General features: G+C 40.3%; 3 protein-coding genes across 4 annotated transcripts; 1 reads left to right on the top strand and 2 right to left on the bottom strand.

Annotated features, from left to right (window-relative positions):
• The first annotated feature begins 821 nt into the window (after nt 1-821).
• LOC138007902 (synaptotagmin-6-like) lies at nt 822-13,674 on the top strand. 2 transcript variants are annotated; one of them, XM_068855030.1, is made up of 4 exons: nt 822-1,407; nt 5,389-6,086; nt 7,171-7,297; nt 11,745-13,674. In XM_068855030.1, exons 1-4 carry the CDS (start codon nt 1,314-1,316, stop codon nt 12,065-12,067), a joined length of 1,242 nt encoding a protein of 413 aa, XP_068711131.1. In that variant the 5' UTR covers nt 822-1,313; the 3' UTR covers nt 12,068-13,674. The 2 variants fall into 2 exon arrangements, with proteins under 2 accessions (XP_068711131.1, XP_068711130.1); XM_068855029.1 differs by lacking the exon at nt 822-1,407 and adding an exon at nt 4,996-5,302.
• On the bottom strand, nt 7,731-10,058 carry LOC138007905 (sorting nexin-16-like). The gene has a single exon (XM_068855034.1). The coding sequence runs from the start codon at nt 9,866-9,868 to the stop codon at nt 8,831-8,833; it is 1,038 nt and encodes a 345-aa protein (XP_068711135.1). The 5' UTR covers nt 9,869-10,058; the 3' UTR covers nt 7,731-8,830.
• Nucleotides 13,675-15,221: 1,547 nt separating the features above from the next.
• Nucleotides 15,222-20,912, bottom strand: LOC138007906 (UPF0547 protein C16orf87 homolog). The gene is made up of 4 exons (XM_068855035.1): nt 20,788-20,912; nt 19,327-19,408; nt 17,337-17,452; nt 15,222-15,620 (listed from the first exon to the last, which is right to left on the bottom strand). Exons 1-4 carry the CDS (start codon nt 20,821-20,823, stop codon nt 15,375-15,377), a joined length of 480 nt encoding a protein of 159 aa, XP_068711136.1. The 5' UTR covers nt 20,824-20,912; the 3' UTR covers nt 15,222-15,374.
• Nucleotides 20,913-22,130: the final 1,218 nt, after the last annotated feature.

Genomic DNA, 22,130 nt, shown 5'->3' on the forward strand with positions numbered 1-22,130 from the left:
CTTTGCCAGCAGAAAATATTCCAAACGTGGCGGAAATCGCCATAAACAATGGGCAGAACATTACAGACCAATGAGGCAGAGAACCGTTTGAGGCGAGACGACGAAAGACAAAGCAGGCGCTCTTCAACCAGCTGTGTACGAGGTGCGAGGTTTCTTTTCCAGATGGCTGGAAGAGTTCAACCGCTTCAGTTTCAAATGAGTCAGTACTCCTATCCACTTCATCTGACTGTACCGCTGTCACTTTTGTCAGTAACGCGGAGAAAATTCCTCATGCCCTCATCCCCACTGGGCCTGAACTTTTCCAGGTGAATAAATTTGACTACATGACTACATATGACAAAACAGAATCAGAGGGGATTGTAAACTACAGGAATGCCGTAGCAATATCAGGGAGACGGATAAAAGCATCGGTGAGATTTGATCTCTGATAAGCAAGGCCTTGGAGGTCCTAATACGACTCCACATACTAGTATACCAATTGGTGGAGCAGGCGATAATTAAATATATTCAGCGGTAACTAAATGTAAGGTGATGTAATTACGCTAATTAGACACATAGTAGAAGACCAAAAATCTCATTTTTAATGCAAAAACTATAGGACTAATTGGATTATTCAAATAGGGGCAAAATCATAACGCTTTATTAAAAATTACAGCCACATTTGCCCTTTAATTTTGTGTTATAAACGTCATTGCGAAAATTTAATCGTCAACCATCAAAGACTCCTTTCCCCCCCACTTCCCAATGAGACCCTCTAAACACGCTTCTTGATTGGCTAAGATACTAAGAGACCCTCTTGCGCAGAACGTGTGTTTATGCTCAGTGTTCTTTTGCGTGAATAAGTGTAACCGCGGAATGTAAGGGCTTCATCTTTAGGTATCCACTGATCGTCTTGTTGATTTTCGTTCATACCCATTCAAGCGAACAGGTTGCTGTCGTTGTTTTGACAATATCCTTTTTGCGGTCTCCAATTCAAAGAGAAGAGAGCACATGTTTATTCATAATCGGGTAAACGCAATGAAAGAAATTGAGAAGGGCATTGTTCCGACCAACTCATGCACGATTAGGTGTCTTCAAACTTGATCGAAGATTCACACAGTCGACTGACTGAGGAATCGCACGCAGAAGTTTCATTCGCGCATTTGATCGAAACTTTGTTTTTCGTGTTTACCACTTTATTTGTTTGCGTCACGGAATTAGCTGAACAAGATTATGGGACATTCATTTGTACAAATTTGTTATGTAAAACTTAAACAAAACGGCGCATTAGAAGACTGAATATCACAGCTGAAGTACATTTGCATTTAACCTTCATGAAAACTAACGGCGAAGAGAAGAAACAAATTCACAAAGTATTTTTGGATCACCGCACCGATGATGACGATACAGCTTACAGTGAAAGCGCAGGTTGGTTGGATATTCAATGAGCGAGTTTTTGTTCATATCAAAAAGTTGAAAACTGCTAGAATAATATAATAATTATAAGCCGCTTTATATGGATCTTGCAAAGATATATTCGCCCCCCATGCGGTTTCTTTTACCGATTCCGTTTAAGTCTACTTTACTTTTCCATTAATTCAGTTTTTCTGATTCTTGAAGCGCGTTTTTAGGATTTTAAGGTCATTGATTTATTGCTCTGTTGTTCAGTCGAAGGGCGGAGGCGGTGGTTAAGAAACCACTGACAAAGAGGAATTGCTATCTCATTTGCAAAGAAGTTTGGGGAAGCTTCTTCCCGACATCGCTGCCTGAACAACGAAGGGTTGAAACTCGATATTTATCTCGGATCTTCAAAATGAATGCCTTCTCCAAAACAAATAGAGCTTGCAGCAATTTCCCCTCTCAAAAGATATGCAAATTGTGTGGGAAAGATTTTGAACACACAAAACTAAATTCGCGGCATCACGCTACAGTAAGCAGGAATTCCACTGATTTCATATTCGATAGTTTAGTACTTGGGGAAGCATTACTTTAAAGAGTGAATGAGAGCCCTTCTTCTATTTGGAGTCAGTAACTAGATTTTCTGCTCTGCTTCGATGAGTGTTTCTCTCCGAGGACTCCAGCGGTTTTCTCTCCTGACCAACTCCTTTGATTTGATTGTTCGTATCTTTGCGTCGTTCACACCAAACCGTAGCCATGTTTTGAAGATGTTTAGTTACACACGATTTCAAAGTGTTTTCTTTTAAAAAATAATGAATACTGATTTTTGTCGACCACAGATTTAGCACAGATCAAAGCCTGTATTGAAACTCATCTCAATCTCATGTAAAAGCCATTTGTCTATGATTTTCACGGGTCAAAACCCCGTTGAAGTCAACGGGTTCAAACGGGTTCAAACCCCGTTGAAGTCCTGAAATTTTCAGGCTTCTCTACACAAGTGCAAAAATTGCGTTTATAACTGCGAGGATCATAGCTTCACTTGATTTCATATCCGCAGTTCATATATGATCCATTTCATATATCATTTCATCATTGATTCATTCCTCACGGGAACATAATTCAGTGGCTTCATAGCTCAGTTGGTTAGAGCGTCGCACCAGTATCGCGAAGTCACGGGTTCAAACCCCGTTGAAGTCCTGAAATTTTCAGGCTTCTCTACGCAATTGCAAAAATTGCGTTCATTACTGCGAGGATCATAGCTTCACTTGATTTTCATTTTGTTAAACCCAGGCGAATTATTAAACATGTCTTGTTGGTGTGAATGGGGTAGTGTATGGACCAAAAAATCTCGAGAAATTAATCAAATTTGTAGTTCTTGTTACTATGAAAACTACTGAAATTGTAACATTGGTGAATGGGTGGGCAATTTCTTCTGCCGGCCTAGTTAAAGGCCCAATGGTCTATATTGTTTACCTTACCGTTATAACTCGCCAAATATGATTAAGGTACGAAAACGACTAATTTTCAAGAGTTCTCTCTGATGCTTGTGTTGATTAAGGTCGGGACACACTAGGCGGTAAGTCGCTGCGACACGTCGCGGGGACAAGTCGCCGCAACAAATCGCCTTGTGTGACACGGTTAATTATCGTGAAAATCAAATCGCAGCGACATAATTAGCGAGAGCAGCGTTGTCGCATCGTGTGTACACTTCCAGCAACAAGTCGCTGCGACAAAATATAAATGAACCAATGAGACAGCGTCATATGGTCAGCCATATTGAATTAGAAAACTAGTTCACATTCCCCATCACGAGATCACTGCGTGTGCTCCGAACAGGCGTCGTGTCGCAGCGACTTGTTTGCAAGGAATACACATGAAGCAACTTGTCGCAGAGACATGTCGCTGCGACTTGTCGCCTAGTGTGTCCCGGCCTTTAATTAAGCATTCGACGTTTTTTCTCGAATTTCAAAATTTGTAAAAGCTCGCGTTTGTTTGTTAAATGGCAGAAAGGTTCAATTCCTTTTAGCTCATCATTAGTTGGTTAATAGATGGTACTATTTCGAAAACATCAAATAGCAACGTTTCTTAAGAAAGCAAACATATAAATGATATCTGAAATGCCAGGCTTTTGATGTTTTTCCTTTGCCACAGATATTCCCTGAAGCAGCACTTCTCTCTGTGCACGATGTTTAATCCGCTGAAACGATGATTTTCACTGACGTTGCATTGAAAAATACAATTAACGGAGTAGTACCAGGGTTTTTTTCTTTCAATTTTCCGTCCAAACATCTACATGCACCGTTCATACCAATTTTCTTCCTGGAGTGTTAACCGCCATCGTTCTCTTCGCTACAAGTAGATACCTTTAGATCGGAGGAAGAAGACGACTACGAGTTCGAATTTTCCCTTCTGAGCACGCGCACTTCGAAAAATGTCGGCCTCCAAACGTAACGCGCATGCTCAGTACGGAAAAAACTCGTACTCGTAGTTGTTCTCGTCCTCCGATCGGAAGGTCCCTATTTAATATTCTCCCATGATGGACCGCGGTCAGGATGTTTGTGACTTCACGGTTGAGCACCCCTTCGTACCCTCCCCCCATCCTTCATTGGAACTCTGGTGGCGCAAACGGTCAAGTGTTTTTCTTGTATAAGTTCCTGAATCTATGTGTAGGCCGCTTATTTCGTTCAACAGCGTAACTTTTGACCAGCTGCATGCAACACTCCTTCAAATGGAAAATCACATCCTGGCACGCGACAGTTGTCAGCTGAAAACACCAGCTTAATTTTTTAGCTTTTCAATTGGTATTCTATGGGAAAGGAGACTTTTACTTGAGAGAGAGAGGAGGGCAGCTTCTGCAAGTACCGGAGCAGAAATTACGTAAGAGAAACGACTCCAAATAAAGACTAATCCCAAGTAACCAAAAACACACTGCTTTCCAGTACCTGCAGAAAGACCCGAGAGGAGGCAACCTGAGATTTTGGAAGGCGGTCAATTCTTTGGCTTGGTTTACGTGCAGACTTTTAGGTCAAGGTCTTAGGAAACAACCTGACGCGGGGGTCTTTGCCATGCTTTTAAATGTTTTTTTGCACTTATAAAAGTGCCCTTATCTTAATATAATCGTAGTTAAGTTAACAGACACATCTATACTGATTTAGTGCTCAAGGGAAAGGAAGCAATTTATTTCGGCCGCAACGGAACACAAGCGCCTTGCCCCATGAAATGCCCTCATTTCAATTTTATTTCCTCGGCTAACCGGCCGTCTCTTGCTTTTTTTTTTTTTGTTTTTGTCGTGCATTGTGTTTTCCTAGTTTGTAAAAATGCTAATTTCTGATTATATGAATCCTTTCATTTCCTTTCCTTTCCTTTTACAAATCTGTTATAGATGTGTAGAGAATGAACCCAACAAAGCTGGGGTGTCTAGGGAACTAAAGTTGTTCTTTTCATAAAAGGCCAGAAATACAAGATTTTTTTAAAATTGAAATAATATGCAGATCTGTCGAGAAAATTCTTGTTCCACGATATGTTTACTTGAAGACTTCTAATAACTTCACAATATTCAACAGATGTATAAGGCTTGCATTGTTTCATTGTTTGCATGAGTGATTATCCCATTTTTTTCTCTTGAACAAAGAGATTTTGGCTTTATTCATTGGTCAGTTGTTCCAAGGAGTCTGTTTACAATTGCCATGTTTCGTGCTTGCTTCCAACCGTCATATTTATGTTGATATTGGAAAGCATGGATGATTAGACGTGGTAGCGCGCTGATCAAATTTTATGCGGCTGGCAATGCAAGCGTAGACAACTTTATCGATGGTCCTTCCTTCGTTATTTAACGATTCTGAAACTACTGAATCCTCAAATAACGCTACATACGATGGGTCTTTACAGTTTAATCTGCATCAGGTTGTTTCTTCGTGTACGCGAGGTAATATATGACGCGAACTTGTATTGTTTACAAGCTTTGCCCTAGTGCTTTTAAGAGTTAACATACTGTTCTTTTATTTCTTTCAGACAGCGTAAAAGTGAAAGTTGCAATTGGTTTTGCAGTTGCATGTGCTGTGCTTTTACTTGCGATCTTAATTTTATTGTTATACAAAGTTCTGTGGTTCAAGAAGAATGCCACCAAGAAAGCGTCGCCGAAAACCGTTCCGCAACCCCGCGCGCCCAGCATAACGGAACGAGACTTCAAAACGAAGCGACAGCAACGACGGCATCATCCCTTGATGCGATCCGATAGTTCGGCATCAGATATCAGGTTGGATTCGTGGATCAAAAATAACAACCTCAACTCGTCACATTCGGAAAGCAGCGAACCAAGTCTTAACTTAGGAATGCTTGAATTGGAAATCAATTATGACACGGAAACCGAGATGCTAGGCGTAAGAGTCGTGGCCGCGCGCGATCTCCCACCGAATCACAGCACCAATTACGTTGAAATATACCTACTGCCAGATCGCGTGGAAAAACACCAGACGAAAATTCACTTTTCTGAATGTAGTCCTGTCTACGATGAAGAATTTGAATTCGACGTCGGTTTTTCCGAGCTCCCAGAGCGGACACTGCAGTGCTGTTTGTTTAGCTTTGATGGTTTTTCACGTCATCAATCTATCGGCGAAGTGTTCTATTCGTTTGGCGAGGATGATCAATTTAGCGAATACACTGGTGTAACCCTGTGTAAGGCTATAAAGAGGGACCTGTTTTTATTAAAGGTGAGCCAGTAAAAAAATATTCAAAATTTCCTTCCACAATCACTATATTTTTTATTAGTTCGTGTTCTGTGGAAAATCAATGATGTGTTTTTGTTTTGTTTTTTTGCAGAAATTACGAGACAAAAAATAGCTAGACTGTATTTTATCGCAACCTTGTAAAATTCAAAATGGTTTTAAATGTGGGTAAATTTTTTCTGCCTTTTCAAAACCGGAAAACTTGCAAAGGAATTAGAATTAATTTGTACATCAACAATTATGGCCTTTTTTATACTTAAGACGCATAATGCGTCTTGACGACGTTGGGCAATTTTATTTTAATGCGTCTTTCAGGGCGTCATTTAATTCGTCCTGGAAACTGAAGACGGGCGAGAAACGCATCATGTGTCTAGACGAAATAAGTCGTTTAGTCCTTCTTCAAAGACACTAAACGATTTAGCCCGTCCAGACGTTTTATCAGCATTTTCTTTTTAATCTGAACAATGAATGGCTTTAACATTTTGTTAAAGAGGCTCATGCTTGGCAAACGAACTGTATTTTCATTCTGATTGGCCGAGTAACAGAGAAATCGAGGAAAGCATTTACTTCTCTGCATTTTTCACTATGTTTATCATGAGGAGTATTTAACCCAAAACTGTATTCATAGGGGACAAAACTATCGTTTATTTGGTCAATGATTTTTTCCATATTTGTCTGACTTCTATGTATGTACAATTCAAAGCGAAACAATGTCTGGTGCTGACAAATCGATTTTCTTCTGCACTGTTACTTGCGTGACACGATGTCACGCACATAACAAGGAATTACCATGTTGTTTCCTGTGCAAGATTGAACAGGAAGGTTGCTAATGCGTAGTACAAGTCGTCTCGCTACATGAAAAACTTGCGAGCATCAAATTTTCCAAAGCCTCGCTTCCACCAACAACAGGATCCGATCTATAGGATTCTGCCATTCGGTTCTTCATTATTTTGCAATTTGGAACAGTGATCAGTGATGATGAAGACGACCATACTGATTATTGTAATAATTAGAGAGACCAATTCTTTTTGGTATGTCATTGTATTTGTTCTTTGTATTATTCATTCAGGAGGAGAGCCCAGCTCGAGTGGGAGAGGTGTTGGTTTCCCTGTGCTACCTTCCAACTACCAACAGACTTACCTTTGTTGTCCTCAAAGCAAGAATCTCAAAGAATGCTTTTCCTGAGGATTTACCAAGTGAGTAGACTGAAATGTTGATTTTGCTAGTCTTCTATCAAAATGGTTTATTAGTTGCCTAATAGGTTAACTTTTTAATTAGAATGATCTCAGAGTTTGGGAGTATTATTCCAAGTGGTTGAGCGACTGACTAACTGACCGAATGAGTGAGTGAGTGACGGAATGAAAGCGTGACTAAGTAAGTGACTGACTGCGTGACTGACCGACTGACCGACGCGCTGATTGGTTGGCTGACTGCCTGTTTGGTTAGTTGATTGATGGATTGATCGGTTTGATTGGTTGCCGGGGATTTGTTTATCAATCAGATCATTGGTTTGATATATGGGTTCCGACGGCCATACAAATAGGTGACTTTGTTCGGTAAAATACTCCAGATACCAGGCGAAAGGAAAAGAGTTTATTGTTAGGCAAGAATTTTCTTCTAGCTCCAACGTAAACCCAAGTTCATTAAGCTGATCATCGTTCCCTTAAAAGCTTTGCATCTTCATCTATAAGTGGACGCCTCTATGCATGATATACCGATAACAATGAAAACAAACTCTGAAGCCTCATTCTTTTATTCTTTGAAAATCCTTTGTTAGTCTAATATTCATTAAAAAAGCATCACCGGGAATTAGAAAATAAATATTTATTTCTTACCTGTCTGTGAACATATTGTTCGTTTTCTCATGTATATTAGTACTTTTCATCTTCGGATATTACGGGCCAGTTATTTAAACAAAGTCTAACTTAGGCCGCCGCTTAATTAAGACAATCAGTGGACCTCCAAATCTGTTTATAAGCGGTATATTTTAAGTAGATAAATTGCTGTCTAGTCTGGAATGCAAACCTTCGTGTTACCATCAGAAGCAGGCAATCTTTAGATATGATTGTTGGCAATATTGAAAATGGCTTAGAACGCGGTTTTGTTAACCATCGTCTAAACTATGTTTTAATAATCGACCCTACGTTTCTGGCCTTTTCTGATTGGCTCACTAAATGTTGGTTAAGTTAGGATCTGTGCACGAGGCCGCCCGGTTACCAGCTTCTTTATCGTAAGATAGCGCAAAGAGTTGTCAAAACTTGTGGCAAACGCTCAAAATTCATTAATTTGATAAAACAATTTTCCATATGCGTCTGTTTCTGGGATAGGTTCTTCTTAATTGAGTATCGATATTAGCATTACGCTGCATGACATTATTTGCTCAGTGTTGAGCACAATTACTGAGTTTCTGTGGGCAACATGTTTTTAAGGCATTTTCTGATTACTTATTCAGTTGTTTAAATCCGGCGTTAGGTGCTGATGTATAACTCGTTTTGAGCTCCTAAATCTTAAACGCGTGCGCTCTTTTCATTTACTGTGATTCCGAACAATTACACGGCAAATCACAATTATAATATTGATAATGTTTTTGCATAACCAGAAAAGTCTTAAGGTAAAGGTTTTCTTTACCTTAAGACTTTCCGCTAATTGAACTGAAATACAAGCACGCCATTTTATATTTGCTTTCTGTCATCTTAAAATTTCTAAAAATGAAACCCAAATGATTGTTTCTAGTCGTTCGTAGGTGCAGCGGGGCCATTTTCGGCTGGTCTTAACTTTTGTCGAACGCTGTTCCGTATTTGCTGCAGCGCCTCAGTACTTTGAGTCATAAATTTGTCTAATACAGTCAAGTTTCCACGACTGTCCAAATTCGACGGCAAGTGTGTGTCACTCCTTTTTCTATGCCTCCTCGAATCTGACAAATCCGAGGTAGATCGCGCCCTTCTTCCTGCAGGCGGTAGCGTTCTTTTGGCGCATATGCCAGCAGCCGTTTCAACTCGCAAATCCCACTGGCTCGCTGCCATTGAGTTTGGAAACTGATTTGATTTTTTGTAGCTATTTTTTCGCGGCGGTGCCGCATCAATTTCGTTATCTCTCTTGGCGAGGACTTTAAAATCCAGTCGCGCAACCTCTGGGAGTCTTATGTACTCTGCCATGAGCTGGACATCGTCATCATCGTACGATGGTTTACCGTTCAAGACGCGCTCGGACCGTAGAGCGATTAGTAGTGCTTGTTTTTGGGCTTGTGACTGTCGTAGCTGCGATTTTACGAGCTTGATCTCCGCTGCTAGCACGTTTTGTCTGTTTTTCATGTCATGAACTGTGTCTTCCAACGCTTCAATGAAGGCTCTGCTTTCCTCAATACTATCGTAAGGGCCCGGTGGGTCGTCGAAGCAAAAGAACTCCACCACTGGCTGGGCTGTTATAACATCTTGTCTTACTAAAACGTTGTCGATGTACTCCTGAAGACCCTGTCTTCGTTTTTCAATGAAAATCCTATCAAAGTTATCACCGAAGTACTTTTTAGGTGGAAGCACTCCGTGAAAGTCGCTAAAAAGCTTCCTCAATCCGTCGTCCATGCGAACGAAGTCCGAGTACCTTCGGAAGACATGCCAGGTTTGCTCATTTCCCAGTTGTACAAAAACCTGATAAACCGTGAATCGTTTTCGTGCCTCTACAACCTCGTATCCGACAATCGGAGCTTGAATTTCTACCACGTCGATCGTTTGAAAAGATTCGCTCTGTTCTCGGCACGTCTCTGAAGCCATTCGACTACAATTTTGCTTTTTCCCTTACATCTTCACACTTTCCAGTAACTTCCAAAACATCTCCTTTTAAGAGTGTGAATGACACTTTATTCACATTCAAAGACAATTCTAATTTTGTGTCAGTTTCTAGTCTGTTATGCAAATGTTCAGTGTTGCGTTAGGTCTTTTTGTCTCGTTTCTTTCGGTGAACAAAGGATTTTAATTTCCAATTCAAATGAGGCTCCAAAGGCACTTCACTGCCAAGTTGAAATAGCACGTAATGATAATTGGCTTTTGTAAACTCAAATCAATTCATCGAAGTATAGTATTACTGTCAGTAATCCTACTAATTCTTAAAAGTGACAATGTTTTGCGGTTTTCTTGATCATAGTGGAATTTTAAGCGCATTTACAGTTTTAGTGCCGGTGATGGCGTTTTGCCACCTGAACTTTTCACTTTTTTGCCATGTTCCAAACGGGTAGAAGACTCTAGATATGTATCACATAACCGTTAATTGCGCATTTGAGCAAGACCCTAAAGCAATATGGAGAAAGTGTCCACTGTAATATTAAAACAAGTAGTGTCCACAAAAGCTAAGATATTGACAAAGAATTTCTTTTTATACGTATGATATGACCCCTTCTCTAATTTTCAAGTGCCAGTATTGCCAGTTATTCCGTGAGCACGCGGATGTGAGACGGTGAACAGCCAACGTGGCGCCACTTGCCTCACTGGCAGTGAACCATCGCGTATCCTCTTTTAAACTAATGAGCCCAGAATATTGAAAGCGAGCGGGTCTTGGTGGCCGAGGGATTATTTGAAGACCGCCATTTTGAAAGCGTAGTAAGTAGTGAGTTGGCACAATGGGCCATTTCCGAGTTGCTGTTTGTCTCGGTTTCGAAGTGAGTCTTGGTGCTCAACTATTGTAAGGGAAATGAGTTTGATTTGCATAAGAATACGCAACTCATTTACATTTGAATGGTTGTGCCCCAGGACTCATTTTGAAACTGAGACATGTAGCAACTGGGAAATGGGCTATTGAACCCTTGGTGCTTTTCTTTAATTTGAAGTTATTTTTTTTGCTCACACCAACCCTCTGTCAATAGGCCATTATCGAGTTCGTGACTGCTCTTCAAAGCGAGTCTAATTGCGAAGTTTTTTTAATGGTAATTAGTTCTACTTTACGCGTGAATGAAAACTAATTTTCATCAATCTCGCTCCCAGAGCCTCCGTTACCCTTGTCCAGCGAAAAGGGCGCGGGAGGCTCTGGAATAATCCAAAACCGGAACTAGAAAACTCTGGTTCCGGTTGAGTAACTGCGCGTGCGTGAGGGGAGATGGTTAGAAATCAACAAAACAACTGGAGTCCACCTTGTCATTACAGTACACATGAGTATAAACACATCTCCTAATTCACTCGAAACGTTTAAACTGCGGAGAATCGCAAACAGTAACGAGAGACATTTTTTCAATCATAACGGATTTCAGTATCTGGTGTCACGCAAGTCAAAATTGATGTATTTTCAAAAACAAAAACGTTACGGAACTGATAAGTTGTAAAAAGATTTATTCCTAGATTGTCTTCAACCTTGTATAGATAAAAATCCAGAAGAAATCACGACTTTTTAGTTTAGAATTTGACAAATGGCAGGAAATTAAGCTGTTTTGAACAGCCAATCAAATATGGCCTTTTTTCGGATTCGACCTGAGTCTCTCTTTCCCGACCGCTGGTCAAGGGAACGATGACTCTGGGATCGAGATTGAATTTCATAAGAAAAACTTCGCACTTAGACTCGCTTTGAAGAGGAGGCAGACACGATCTCGGAAATGGCCTATTGCGTAATCCAAAATGTTGGGATTAGTGTATCCATCGCGTACACAATTTCTTCATTTTCTAGATCCATTTGTAAAAGTTTCTCTTATGCTCGCCGGACGGCAGATGAAGAAAACCAAGACCTCTGTGGCCAAGAACACTTTATTTCCGGTCTATAACGAGGCATTTGTCTTCGATGTTCCGATCGACCGCTTAAGTGACGTCAGCTTGCTAGTTCGCGTGCTCGACTCCAAAGCCGAGGAAGGTGAACAACCGCAGGTTCGAACGATTGGAAAAACAGTCGTTGGACCGGATTCACAAACCAGCATTGGACTGCATCACTGGAATTGTATGATGACAACACCAAGGAAACCAATCGCTCAGTGGCATCCATTACTAAAATCCTGATGTGGAGAGGAAAATCGTGGAATTTAGCCTTTTGCAGTAGCTTAGTCCCCACGCCACATCGCCTACTGTCACCTCGCTCCCAAATTTGGTTGACTCTTGGTTCCGAAACATTGCTAACTGTAAATATATGTGCGTATTGGATTTCATAACAGATAAGCATGGAGATCGAGAGGAAACTTAAAGAGTACGCATCAGAGGACGGAGAGAAACGTGACGAACCACATTTCAAATTTGCAACAGTATATCAAGTGCTCTCGTATGCGAATATTGCTAAAGCGTATCATGTTTTCAATATTTTTCATCGGTTTTGTGCGATCGTGCTTTGTGAACAATTATAACTTTTTTGTAAGAATAGTATTTAAATGCAAGTGCAAATGGTAAGACTAAAAAGATCGCTTGATATTTTTTACCTTGATTTCTTGGTCACTAGCGGCTTTTGTATTTTATAATAATCAATGGATTTCTTGGTCAACAACATTGCTTGGTGGCTTATTTATGCAAAAAAAATCACTAAGTGTATCTGTTATTCTTTTACATACAATATTGAATGGTAATTTTATATTTTTCAGAAAACCCAGGAAATTCACCCGAGCGTTACTCTTACCAAAGAAATTAGAAATCACGAGGAAGGGAGAAAAATTCGACCTCTTGAGGATACGAATTTGTAGCATGACCTCTAGATTAGATCACCTTGAAAACTTAATACAAAAAAATATGCAACAAATTCTATCTAAAATCGCACGGTTCCGTGAAACCAGCAGGTTTGTTCATTGGACCGTGCAAAATATTCCCTCAGTTTCCTTCATGAATCAATTGGCTTAAAAAGCAGTTTGATTAGAAGCGGGAGCCCCCGAACGCACATCTCATGAATGTTATATGGCGCATTTTGTCTGTGTATATGCTCAAATGCCTGACAATAATGAGTAGCGACAGAAATGTTTTATATCAAACATAACATGATGGAAAACACCAAGTGGCAGAACTGACACAAAACAACTGGTTTGCTTCTCTCAGTCGGCGTTCATAACAATTAGCATTATAAGGAGCGCCATAACGTAATTCACTTGTTTATAAGAATAAATCTTCATACCGTAAATCCTCTATTAACCCCCCTCCCCCACCCCCTTCGCTAATAAGCCCCCACCCCTTCACTTCATGTAGACTCATCCGGAATGGTTTATTCACATGCTGGAAGTTCGGATTTGGTTCCCGCAAATAAATAAAAATATCGCAAATAACTTGCGCAACGCGTATAATATCACTCAAATCGAATCTCCATTTTAGACAGTCATTGCCCTGGTACAAAACCGGAAGTAGGGAACCGTAACTCTTGTCTGCTTCTTTCTGTTTCTTTTTGCTTCCAGTAATGCGTTTCGCTACTTATATATAAATCAAATAAGCCCCCTTCTCAAATAATCCCCTCTCCCCCAAATGAGCCCCCGGGGGGATTAAAAGAGAATTTACCGTGTAATTGAAGGTGTATTTTGATGATGATCGCCAACTTCATTTTTGCATAGCGTACATTTTTATTTCTGTCCGATGACGCGTTAAAAGTAGTACCTAAAAATTGAAGTGTTTATGCGATAATAAAAATTACGACGATGATAGCTTTTTTTTTGGAATGTATTTTTTTTCTCGTTGTTTATAACTGATTAGTATCCCTATACCCGAGAATCGTTTGCCTTTTCTGAAACGGTTTTCCTCCTTAAGCACGCTGATTCCATAACTTACATGTGGGTGGAAAATCCCTGCTACATACTTGGCCTAGGAGTCAACCTTTACCGAGTAGATTTATTTATAGAACGCCTCCCTTGGGAGATTTAGCACGCCCACTTTACTTAAGCGGGGACCCGTTTCTCGAAAGTACCGAAAACTTTTCAGGTCCGGAAAACCATCTATGAAACTGCCAACCGCTTGTTTTGGAAAGCTGATCTTTTAACATCTTTTCAAGGTAACAAAAAGAAAAACGACTGTGAAGTTTAAATCCTCTCCGTTCATGAGATACAAAAGGAATGATGGTGACACCCGGAAATGCATGGCCCGTAAAGTTTCGGGACTTTCGAAAAACGGGCCCCAGAAACGAAACTAAACCTGAAAAATTAGATTTGAACGGGATTTGAACTCACTGATGAGCTCAGCGATACAAAGATCTAAAGGAAATGTTAGGAAAGAATGAAATGGGGATGAGACAGGGAGGTTTTAGTCCTCCTACGTGCTAAGATGAGCTGAAACATTCAACAAACATATAAACTTGTCTTGTCTTGGTGTAAAACAGTACAAAGCGTTAAAAAAGGTGAAATACAAAATTTTTGTTTCGAGTTTAACGCTTACGCAATTTTCATCGTAACTCCCATGACATTCTAACGAATTATTTCCTAAAAAAATTTACTCCTGAATTAAAAAAAAATCCGTTAGAATGACTCAAACGGTTTGACTTATCAGATTGTAAAGTGATATTTAGTCAATTTAATCAGAATGTTTGATCTGAAAGAGATATATATTCAATAGCAACTGAATACCATACGGAAAATTCAGTACATTAGTCCTTTGCTTAAACGACTTAATTCAGAGAAATATGTGCAAGCCGATTTCCCGATCTCCCATATTGCATGGCTGTGTGGCTCAGGTTTCTCATTGGCCCGCAGCAGTCACTAGAACCGCGAAATCATTGTCCCTGTTTATAGCGGGATACAGGTCTTTCATCGAAATAGATTGACTGTACGATAAAGCAAACTCCATTTAAAAAAAAAGAAGCTGGCAGCTTTTTTTCGTGTGATTTCTTCCCTAAGCACTGAACACCAGCTTACAAACTTTCTGCTCAGTTGGTTTTTCAGCAATTGAAAACTTCACAGGCAAGTTATGGACTCATTCTCACAGAATTATTTTGTCAATGACGCTGTCCGGCAAAAAAAATGAACACGGTATTTTATTTTGCATAAAACTGGTGTTACAAAATCTTTCTCAAAGAGAGGGACCTCAACTATTAAGAAAAATTTGTTGATAAGAGTCCACCCAGAAGATGCTCTTACAAATTGTATTAAATTTCACTTAAATCTCCCGGAGAGCGCGTAGAGAAGTGGATATCTCCCGTGAACTGCATTTCAGAGCTCCGAATTCACTCAGTTTTCCATCCATTCGAGGTGGGTAAAATGAGTACCACTGGCTGCACCATCGCCTCTGATTTTTGGCAAATCAGATCTTAAATTGCCGGGGCACTCGGCAATCCCTCACAAATTGTCCCAAGCATTGCTTCTTCGACATGGTCGCGGCTGCTTGTCTCGAGAGGATTCATATTTTCGGTTTTCTCCTACTCCGTTACTAACTCTAGCCACAACAAGTTCTGTCCTAATATTTTACGGTTTATTCCCTGAAGCGCACTGGGAAATCTTGAGTACAGATCCTGTGGCAAGCAAATCTTATTTTGCTGTTTTGATGCAGATTCCTTTCTTCTTTTTGTTTTGTTTGAAGTCTTTGCCGCAGCCGATCGACGTGGTTTCTCTGGAATTACTGTAGCTTTTAACAGTGATTGTTCGGGTAACTCTGACAGTTGATTCTGAGTAAAAAAGAATTAAGTGTTTCGAGTTCAGAGCCAACTATTCTTGAATAGGCTAAGGGGGGTGGGGGGTTCTGGCACTAAGACAATCATATTTTAATAATTAACAAATGGTGCTGGAAATTGAAAAAAAACTGACAGACAGTTGCCCCCAACCCAAGAGCACACCGGGTTGGTAGGGGACTGTTTGGATGTCCATATATCAATTTTTAACTTCAAATTCTAATTTTTAAACTACATGAAATCTGAACTATTCCTTATTTCTCCAAATGTTACTACTCTTTTGCGACAAACTATCTTCTCCCAAATATACCTAAAAATCACCAAAAAATTTACAACACCTCAAAACATTGATTTGTGTTTTGAGCAAAGGGTTTTTGTATTGCTTGAAACGCGAACGAGATATTTCCATCAAACCGATTTTAAGCGGCGTGAAACCGGCTTTTCAGGTGTACCCCCGCCTTAAACACTTAAGTAGGGAGCTTAAGCAAGCGCGTTTTTAAGACGCGGACGGCAACCGGAAGTGAGCTGTTTTTCCTTTTAGCTTGTCTTCATACAACCACATTGACATTGCTAAGTATCTTTTCTCTATTAGAGATGATAAGTATAAGAATCTGGGGGACACCACTGTCCTGGCACGCGAAATTTTCTCTTCCGGTTGCCGTCCGCGTTTCAAAAACCCGCATGCTTAAGCTCCCAAATGACTGGTCCCGAGGGAAACAGTTCATTTTGTTTCCCGAGAATCTCAATGTTTCCCCGAGGCGCAGACGAAAAAAACATTGAGATTCGAGGGAAACAAAATGAACTGTTTCACTAGGGATCAGTCATTAAGTGATTTAATATATAGCACAAAACGAAAAACGTGTAACGGCAACAGCAACGGCGGTCGTAGGTCTACATTCGCGGGTAACAGTGCATAATTGTTACCCTCTGACGTCATAGATTTTGCACTGTTGCCCGTACAGAGACTTTTGGCGGGAAACAGTTTTATTGTTAGACGTGATGCGACCTCGAAGTAACCAATGAGCGCGCGCGCTGCTGGGGATAAAATTCAGCTTTATAACAAAGCACTTAATGACCGGCCCCGAGGGAAACAGTGAGTTTTGTTTCCCCGAGACTCTCAATGTTCCCCGAGGTGAAGCCGAGGGGAACATTGAGGGTCGAGGGGAGACAAAACTCACTGTTTCCCGTGGGGCCAGTCATTAAGTGTTTTGTTATACCTCCCAACTCAAAAAAGAACAATACACGTATTTTACACGGAATTTGCCGCTGTTTCAAAGGTGTACCTCCTGATCACGTGCGAGTCGAAAGTTCAAGTCGTTGTTTCCGTGGGAAGTTAGTGAGTTTTGTTCGCCCTAGGGAGTTAGTGAGCTTTGACCCATGACACGTGACACGTTCTCCTCCAATCGGAAAACGTATTTGAGTTGGGAGGTATAACCATATGCGTTAACGACTTCATTATCAGGAGCCCATGATTAGCTTGAAGCGTACAACTTCATTGTATTTGTGGAACGGCGTTTTTACAAATCGAGTTATTTTTAGATTGATTTTCCCGCCAAACCAGATCTTTCCAGCTAATCACAAGCCTTGCATGAGAAATTATTGAGAATGGTCTCTCGTGCAAGACAAAGCGAATTTAGACTCGTCTCTTTAAAAAAACCGTTACATGTATAGACCTGGTTTTGGAGTTGCAGGCTGTAGGCATTACTCATTTACCTTAACACCTCTGTGTGGTTGTTCGCCTTGGGTCAGCCGCTTTACTTTTGTATTTTTTCGCTTCTCTTCCCTCCTCCTTCGATTTTCAAGGCGGCAGTAAAGCATGGCACGATACTCTGGGAAATCGAGAATTCAAGGTTTAAAGTCAGTCTAAAAATAATATCGCGACCAGGCCCTGCCTTTCGCTCGGCAAGAAGAAAGGGCTTCCATGAACTCTGCGATTGTGCAGTGCGTTACCAATTTAGCTGTCAAGCCAACTGGAAGATGGTCAATCAGTTTTCAGTTCGTAATAAGCCCGTAGAGGACATAGATATGATAAGACATTATACATATATTAGTAGTAATCTCAGATTATTAAAGCGCGTTCGACAATCGCTTTGGAAGCGAAACAGACGGGTACTGAAAGAAACTTTTTTGTTTTAATATGTAGTCTATCGACTACATGTTTATTTTTCTAAAAGGTTGTTGCAATTGGCTTTTGTAGTCAATCCTAGGGTTTACAAAACAGTTTATAAACAAAGTCAAACCTAATATAATACATAAGGTCATGTTCGATAAGCGTAGTTCAAAATCAAATAGGAGTCAAGTCCAATCCACGTTTCCAGCACAGCGTGCGTTGACTCGCAGATCAAATGGTGTTTAAAGCAGTACTCTTGTCCTAGCCGGTCCGGTCTGGTTGCCAAAAGTTCAAAATGAGAATTTTTCAAGAACAAACGTGCGGGTCAAGGCGAAACACCGGTAAAGAAACAGAAGAAAGGTTAAATCAATCGTTCGATGCTTGTGTAAACAATGGGTTGAACGCAACAACGCGCCGATTAGATGATGTTGACGGCAAATGTCTTATCGAGTAAAAAGATCAGGGCAGAACGCCGATAAAAAAAGTTTAATAAATTCGCGAGACCAAGGTTTTTAGACGCGAATCTTGAGAAGATGATGACCGGGGTGTCACACCTGCGAAAAACAACAAGTCGTGACACAATGCAAACCAGATGGCAACTCCGACTTGTTGGCAGTGGGAAACGCGGTGTCTATTTCCGAGAAAACACACCAGTGCACAGCTTTCTGGCCCCAGTTGTTCAAACAATGGTAGCGCTATCCACAGGAGAAATCACTATCCAGTGGATAAGTATTAGCGAGAGTCCACGCGAGGGGGCCTCTGCAAACAACAAAAGAATCTTCGGAGCTATTTTGGTGTGCCCACGATTCCTTTTGTTAAAATTAGGACGTGTTCTCTTTCGATCGAACGCAATAATTTCACCGTATCTGTAACTCACAGAATGATTAGTTCCTAGTTGGCTTGATAGCAATAGGCCTTCTTCGATATATTAAAATTCAGCTTGATGGTGAGGCAGTGAGGACGAAGACAAAGGGAAAAGGACGATATCTAAATACTTTTCACATTCATTCCAACCTGTTTCTATTGTTTTTGTCCTCACTGAATCACTGTCAAGATGAATATTTGATGTTTCGAAAATGGTCCATTGTCCAAGCACTGCACCGGCCACACGCCCTGATATGAGGGATCATGGGTTCAAATCCAATCCTATTAAAGTTTAAATGCTCACCTTTTGTTACTGTGTTAAGAAAAAATGTTAACGGTGAATTATTGTATTTGGCTTGGTTACGAGTCAAGGCAAGCCTCGATTTGCTCAGGGAATAGTCTACAAAGTACTCCTGCAATGAGTTAGTCTGCCTCGCAGCCGTTTTTTGGATGTCACGCAACGTTCCCCCAAAAGTAACGGCTGCTGACATCCGAACCACATGCCTTTCTCCAAATTGACCAATCACAGCTTGGGTTCCATTTTCAGGAACCTTTTCGCGCCAGACTCGCCGTTTGAGACTCGTCCAATCAGATATGGCTTTTCATCAGGGTCCTCACGTGGGGGAACGTTGCGTGACATCCAAAAAACGGCTACGAGGGAGACTAGCAATGAGTTTGTTTGCAGCGACTCCCAACAGGGTGTGGGTCTACAGTTCTTAGGGGAGGTACCTGAAAATCTCTTTCCACCAATGACTTGCTTCTGGTCTTCGAACACGTGACCACACGAGCAAGACCTGGACGGTTTTGTGATCTACAAATATAATTACAAAACCGTAAAATGCTACTCAGCTCCACAGGAAGTATTTTTCTTGGCACTGTGATTGCTTAGGAAAAACATTGCCGTTCATTTGGTGAACTGAAACAAAACAGTGTAATATGGAAGGTATGTAGTATTAAATTTATGTTTGAAAGGGCGGCGAGAACTTTGAACCAATCACTGAGTGAAGTAATGCAAAACCAAATTAATTCGCTAATTATTTTCGACACTCAATTGAAAACCGCTCTACACTTCTCAGTTTGTAGTAATTCTAATAATGAGCAGTTCCTATTTGTAATCGTTTCAAAATAACTTCAACACCATCAAAGTCATCCGTGAAACAAAGCCCGATGTAGTTTAACGTTAAGAACATTTTTAGCCTCACATCGCAAAAATACATAAGAACGCTAAGCATCAGATCCAAAATTAGATGTTCTTGTAAAAAAAAAGAGTGTGTTCATTATCGCTGAAACGGAAGGAAAGAAGTTTGATAACATGAACTTCGCCTCAGGAATACGTTCAACGAAGAAAGCACCATGATGACGAAATTGTATTCAAGTATTTGAAACAAAGACATAGATAGCATTCTTCACTTGAAGCTAAATTCACTTTTCACCATAGCGGAAACAAAGTTGTTTTTAACCCTATCATAAATTATTCAGAAGGGTTTCATTCTGTGTCAGTAATGATAATTTGAATGTGTAGTAAGTACACTATTGTCGCTTAGTGGTCCTTCAACTACCCGTGTGCCATACACTCTCATTCCATTTCCTATGAGTAACCCATAGTTGGCTATTAAAAATTTGAAAGGAAAAAACAATTGAAAGTAATTAATTTAGTAACAAGAATTTAAATTTTTGCAAAAGCCAAATATTCGATGCCTCAAATCAAGTTCGATTGTCTACGAATCTGGTTTGTGGGCGTCAAAATCACCTGAATCGACAATTCAGATCAGCGCTAAAGCGATAGTTTTACGTTGAATAAGGCCCGTTTCAAACGTCGAACTTTACATGTGCCGAATCTAATGCAAACGAGAAAAATCTATTGTTTTCTCTCATTTGTATTAGATTCGGCACATCATACGGTAAAGTTCGACGTTTGACACGGGCCTAATAATCTCATTTCTTCAAATTGCTACCGCTCATTCCCATCCCCGGCGTTGAACAGCTTTCTTTTCACTGAACTGTCTCTTTTGAGCCGTAAAAATGTAAATTCTGAAGCTCGTATCAACGACACTGACTTCTTTACCCCCTGTTGTCTTGGCTTCAATTCTGTCTGTCTTTCTCTCTGCTCTTTTCGAAAGATATTCGACGTTGAGGAAGGCTTTAACCCCGAAAGCAGCACAATAAATTGATGGAGTTACCAATACTCACCCAAGAGTTACACGCGAGACACTGCTGAAGTACCATAATTAAGAGTTTATTCTGTGCCGAAGTTAGTTTTGCTCGACCGAGTACTTCCTCCGTTTCGACTATTTTTTGCTTGATGAGTAGTTCAAGCCCAGTTTATATCCTGTCGTATTGACAATATTAATTAGTGAGGCTTGACGTCATCACTGACAAAAACCTCCGATTGCACAGTAATCGTTACATGATAGAAAGGAATCTAAAAATAGCAACAAGCGGGTTAAAAATCGCTGAAAGCGACAAAAACAATATTTAGGCTCTAAAACTTTTACAATTTAACTGGGGATTTTTTTTCATTTAGGTCGCATAACAAATAATCCGAAAGAGAGATAATAATTGCAAAGGAAACGAAACTATTTTACCATGGACATTTGATATCGGACTTATCGGTGCAAATCGTGTTTCAACGGAGTGCGGTTATCGAGCCGAGCGCGTTTAAGATTCTTCGTCTTCTCTTCCAAGTTGTCGAACGTGTAAATCATTTCTTGAAGCGATTTTTGCGTGGTCACATATCATGGAATTCATACAATGCCACTTGTTTCAATCCTTTTCCCACCTCGTTTATTTATACATGTAGCTGGCGAGCGATAATGAATTAGGTAATCAACGTAATAGACTGTTGAGGATGGCGAAAACGAACGGCGAAGATAAAGAAGAAAAAAGTTAACCCTAGGTTTTATTTGCTAAAATTAGGAGTTCAAGCTCTGTATTACACGAACCATCTTGGCAAGAACGTAAATCACTTTCCAGTGGGCAAGCCTGATATATACTTATATAGATATAATTTTTGTTTTCTTTTGTAAAGACCAAAGGAACTTTTTTGCCTTGGTTTTAACTCGGTAAAAATACTTTCAATGAAAAACCAATATTTTTTTTACACATCGGAAGGGGCAGAGTGTTCTCACGGAATCAAACATGGTGATGCGATCCTCTGAAGCAGACAGCTATTTCCCTATGGCCGGATCAGTTGAACCGAGAGTCCATCACGCTTGGTTACACACAACTTTCCGGTTACGAAAGCTTTCACTGCCAAAGGATACATTGAGTCATCCACGTGGCATCTACCTAGTTGTTAGCAACTTTTTGCTCATCCGGAAGAATTATTCAGCCTTGGTGTTACTATTCTTGTAAAGTACTAAGTTTGCGGGAAAAGTCCGCAACTGGAAGTACTAAAATACTAAAAACTGAGAAATCAAACAGCTGTGTCAATCAGTATTCACTGGTGTTAGTGATTTTGTGTCGCTTTTGCTTCACAGGTAACTTTAATTTACTGAAAAAAATTAAAGGAAAGAAGACACTTGAAAAGTTTG

The sequence above is a fragment of the Montipora foliosa genome, chromosome 6 (genome assembly GCF_036669935.1).
Source record: "Montipora foliosa isolate CH-2021 chromosome 6, ASM3666993v2, whole genome shotgun sequence".
NCBI classification, from domain to species: domain Eukaryota; kingdom Metazoa; phylum Cnidaria; class Anthozoa; order Scleractinia; family Acroporidae; genus Montipora; species Montipora foliosa.

Bases quoted from the DNA above. Each gene is read 5' to 3' on its own strand.
- LOC138007902 (XM_068855029.1), top strand. From the start codon at position 5,188: ATGGTCCTTCCTTCGTTATTTAACGATTCTGAAACTACTGAATCCTCA. The intron at 5,303-5,388 runs GTAATATATGAC...TATTTCTTTCAG, and splicing joins TGTTTCTTCGTGTACGCGAG to ACAGCGTAAAAGTGAAAGTT. The intron at 7,298-11,744 runs GTGAGTAGACTG...TTCATTTTCTAG, and splicing joins TTTTCCTGAGGATTTACCAA to ATCCATTTGTAAAAGTTTCT.
- LOC138007905 (XM_068855034.1), bottom strand. From the start codon at position 9,868: ATGGCTTCAGAGACGTGCCGAGAACAGAGCGAATCTTTTCAAACGATC.
- LOC138007906 (XM_068855035.1), bottom strand. From the start codon at position 20,823: ATGGTACTTCAGCAGTGTCTCGCGTGTAACTCTTGG. The intron at 19,409-20,787 runs GTGAGTATTGGT...TTATATTTGTAG, and splicing joins GTCTCGCGTGTAACTCTTGG to ATCACAAAACCGTCCAGGTC. The intron at 15,621-17,336 runs GTAAATGAGTAA...TTTTTTACTCAG, and splicing joins AACCACACAGAGGTGTTAAG to AATCAACTGTCAGAGTTACC.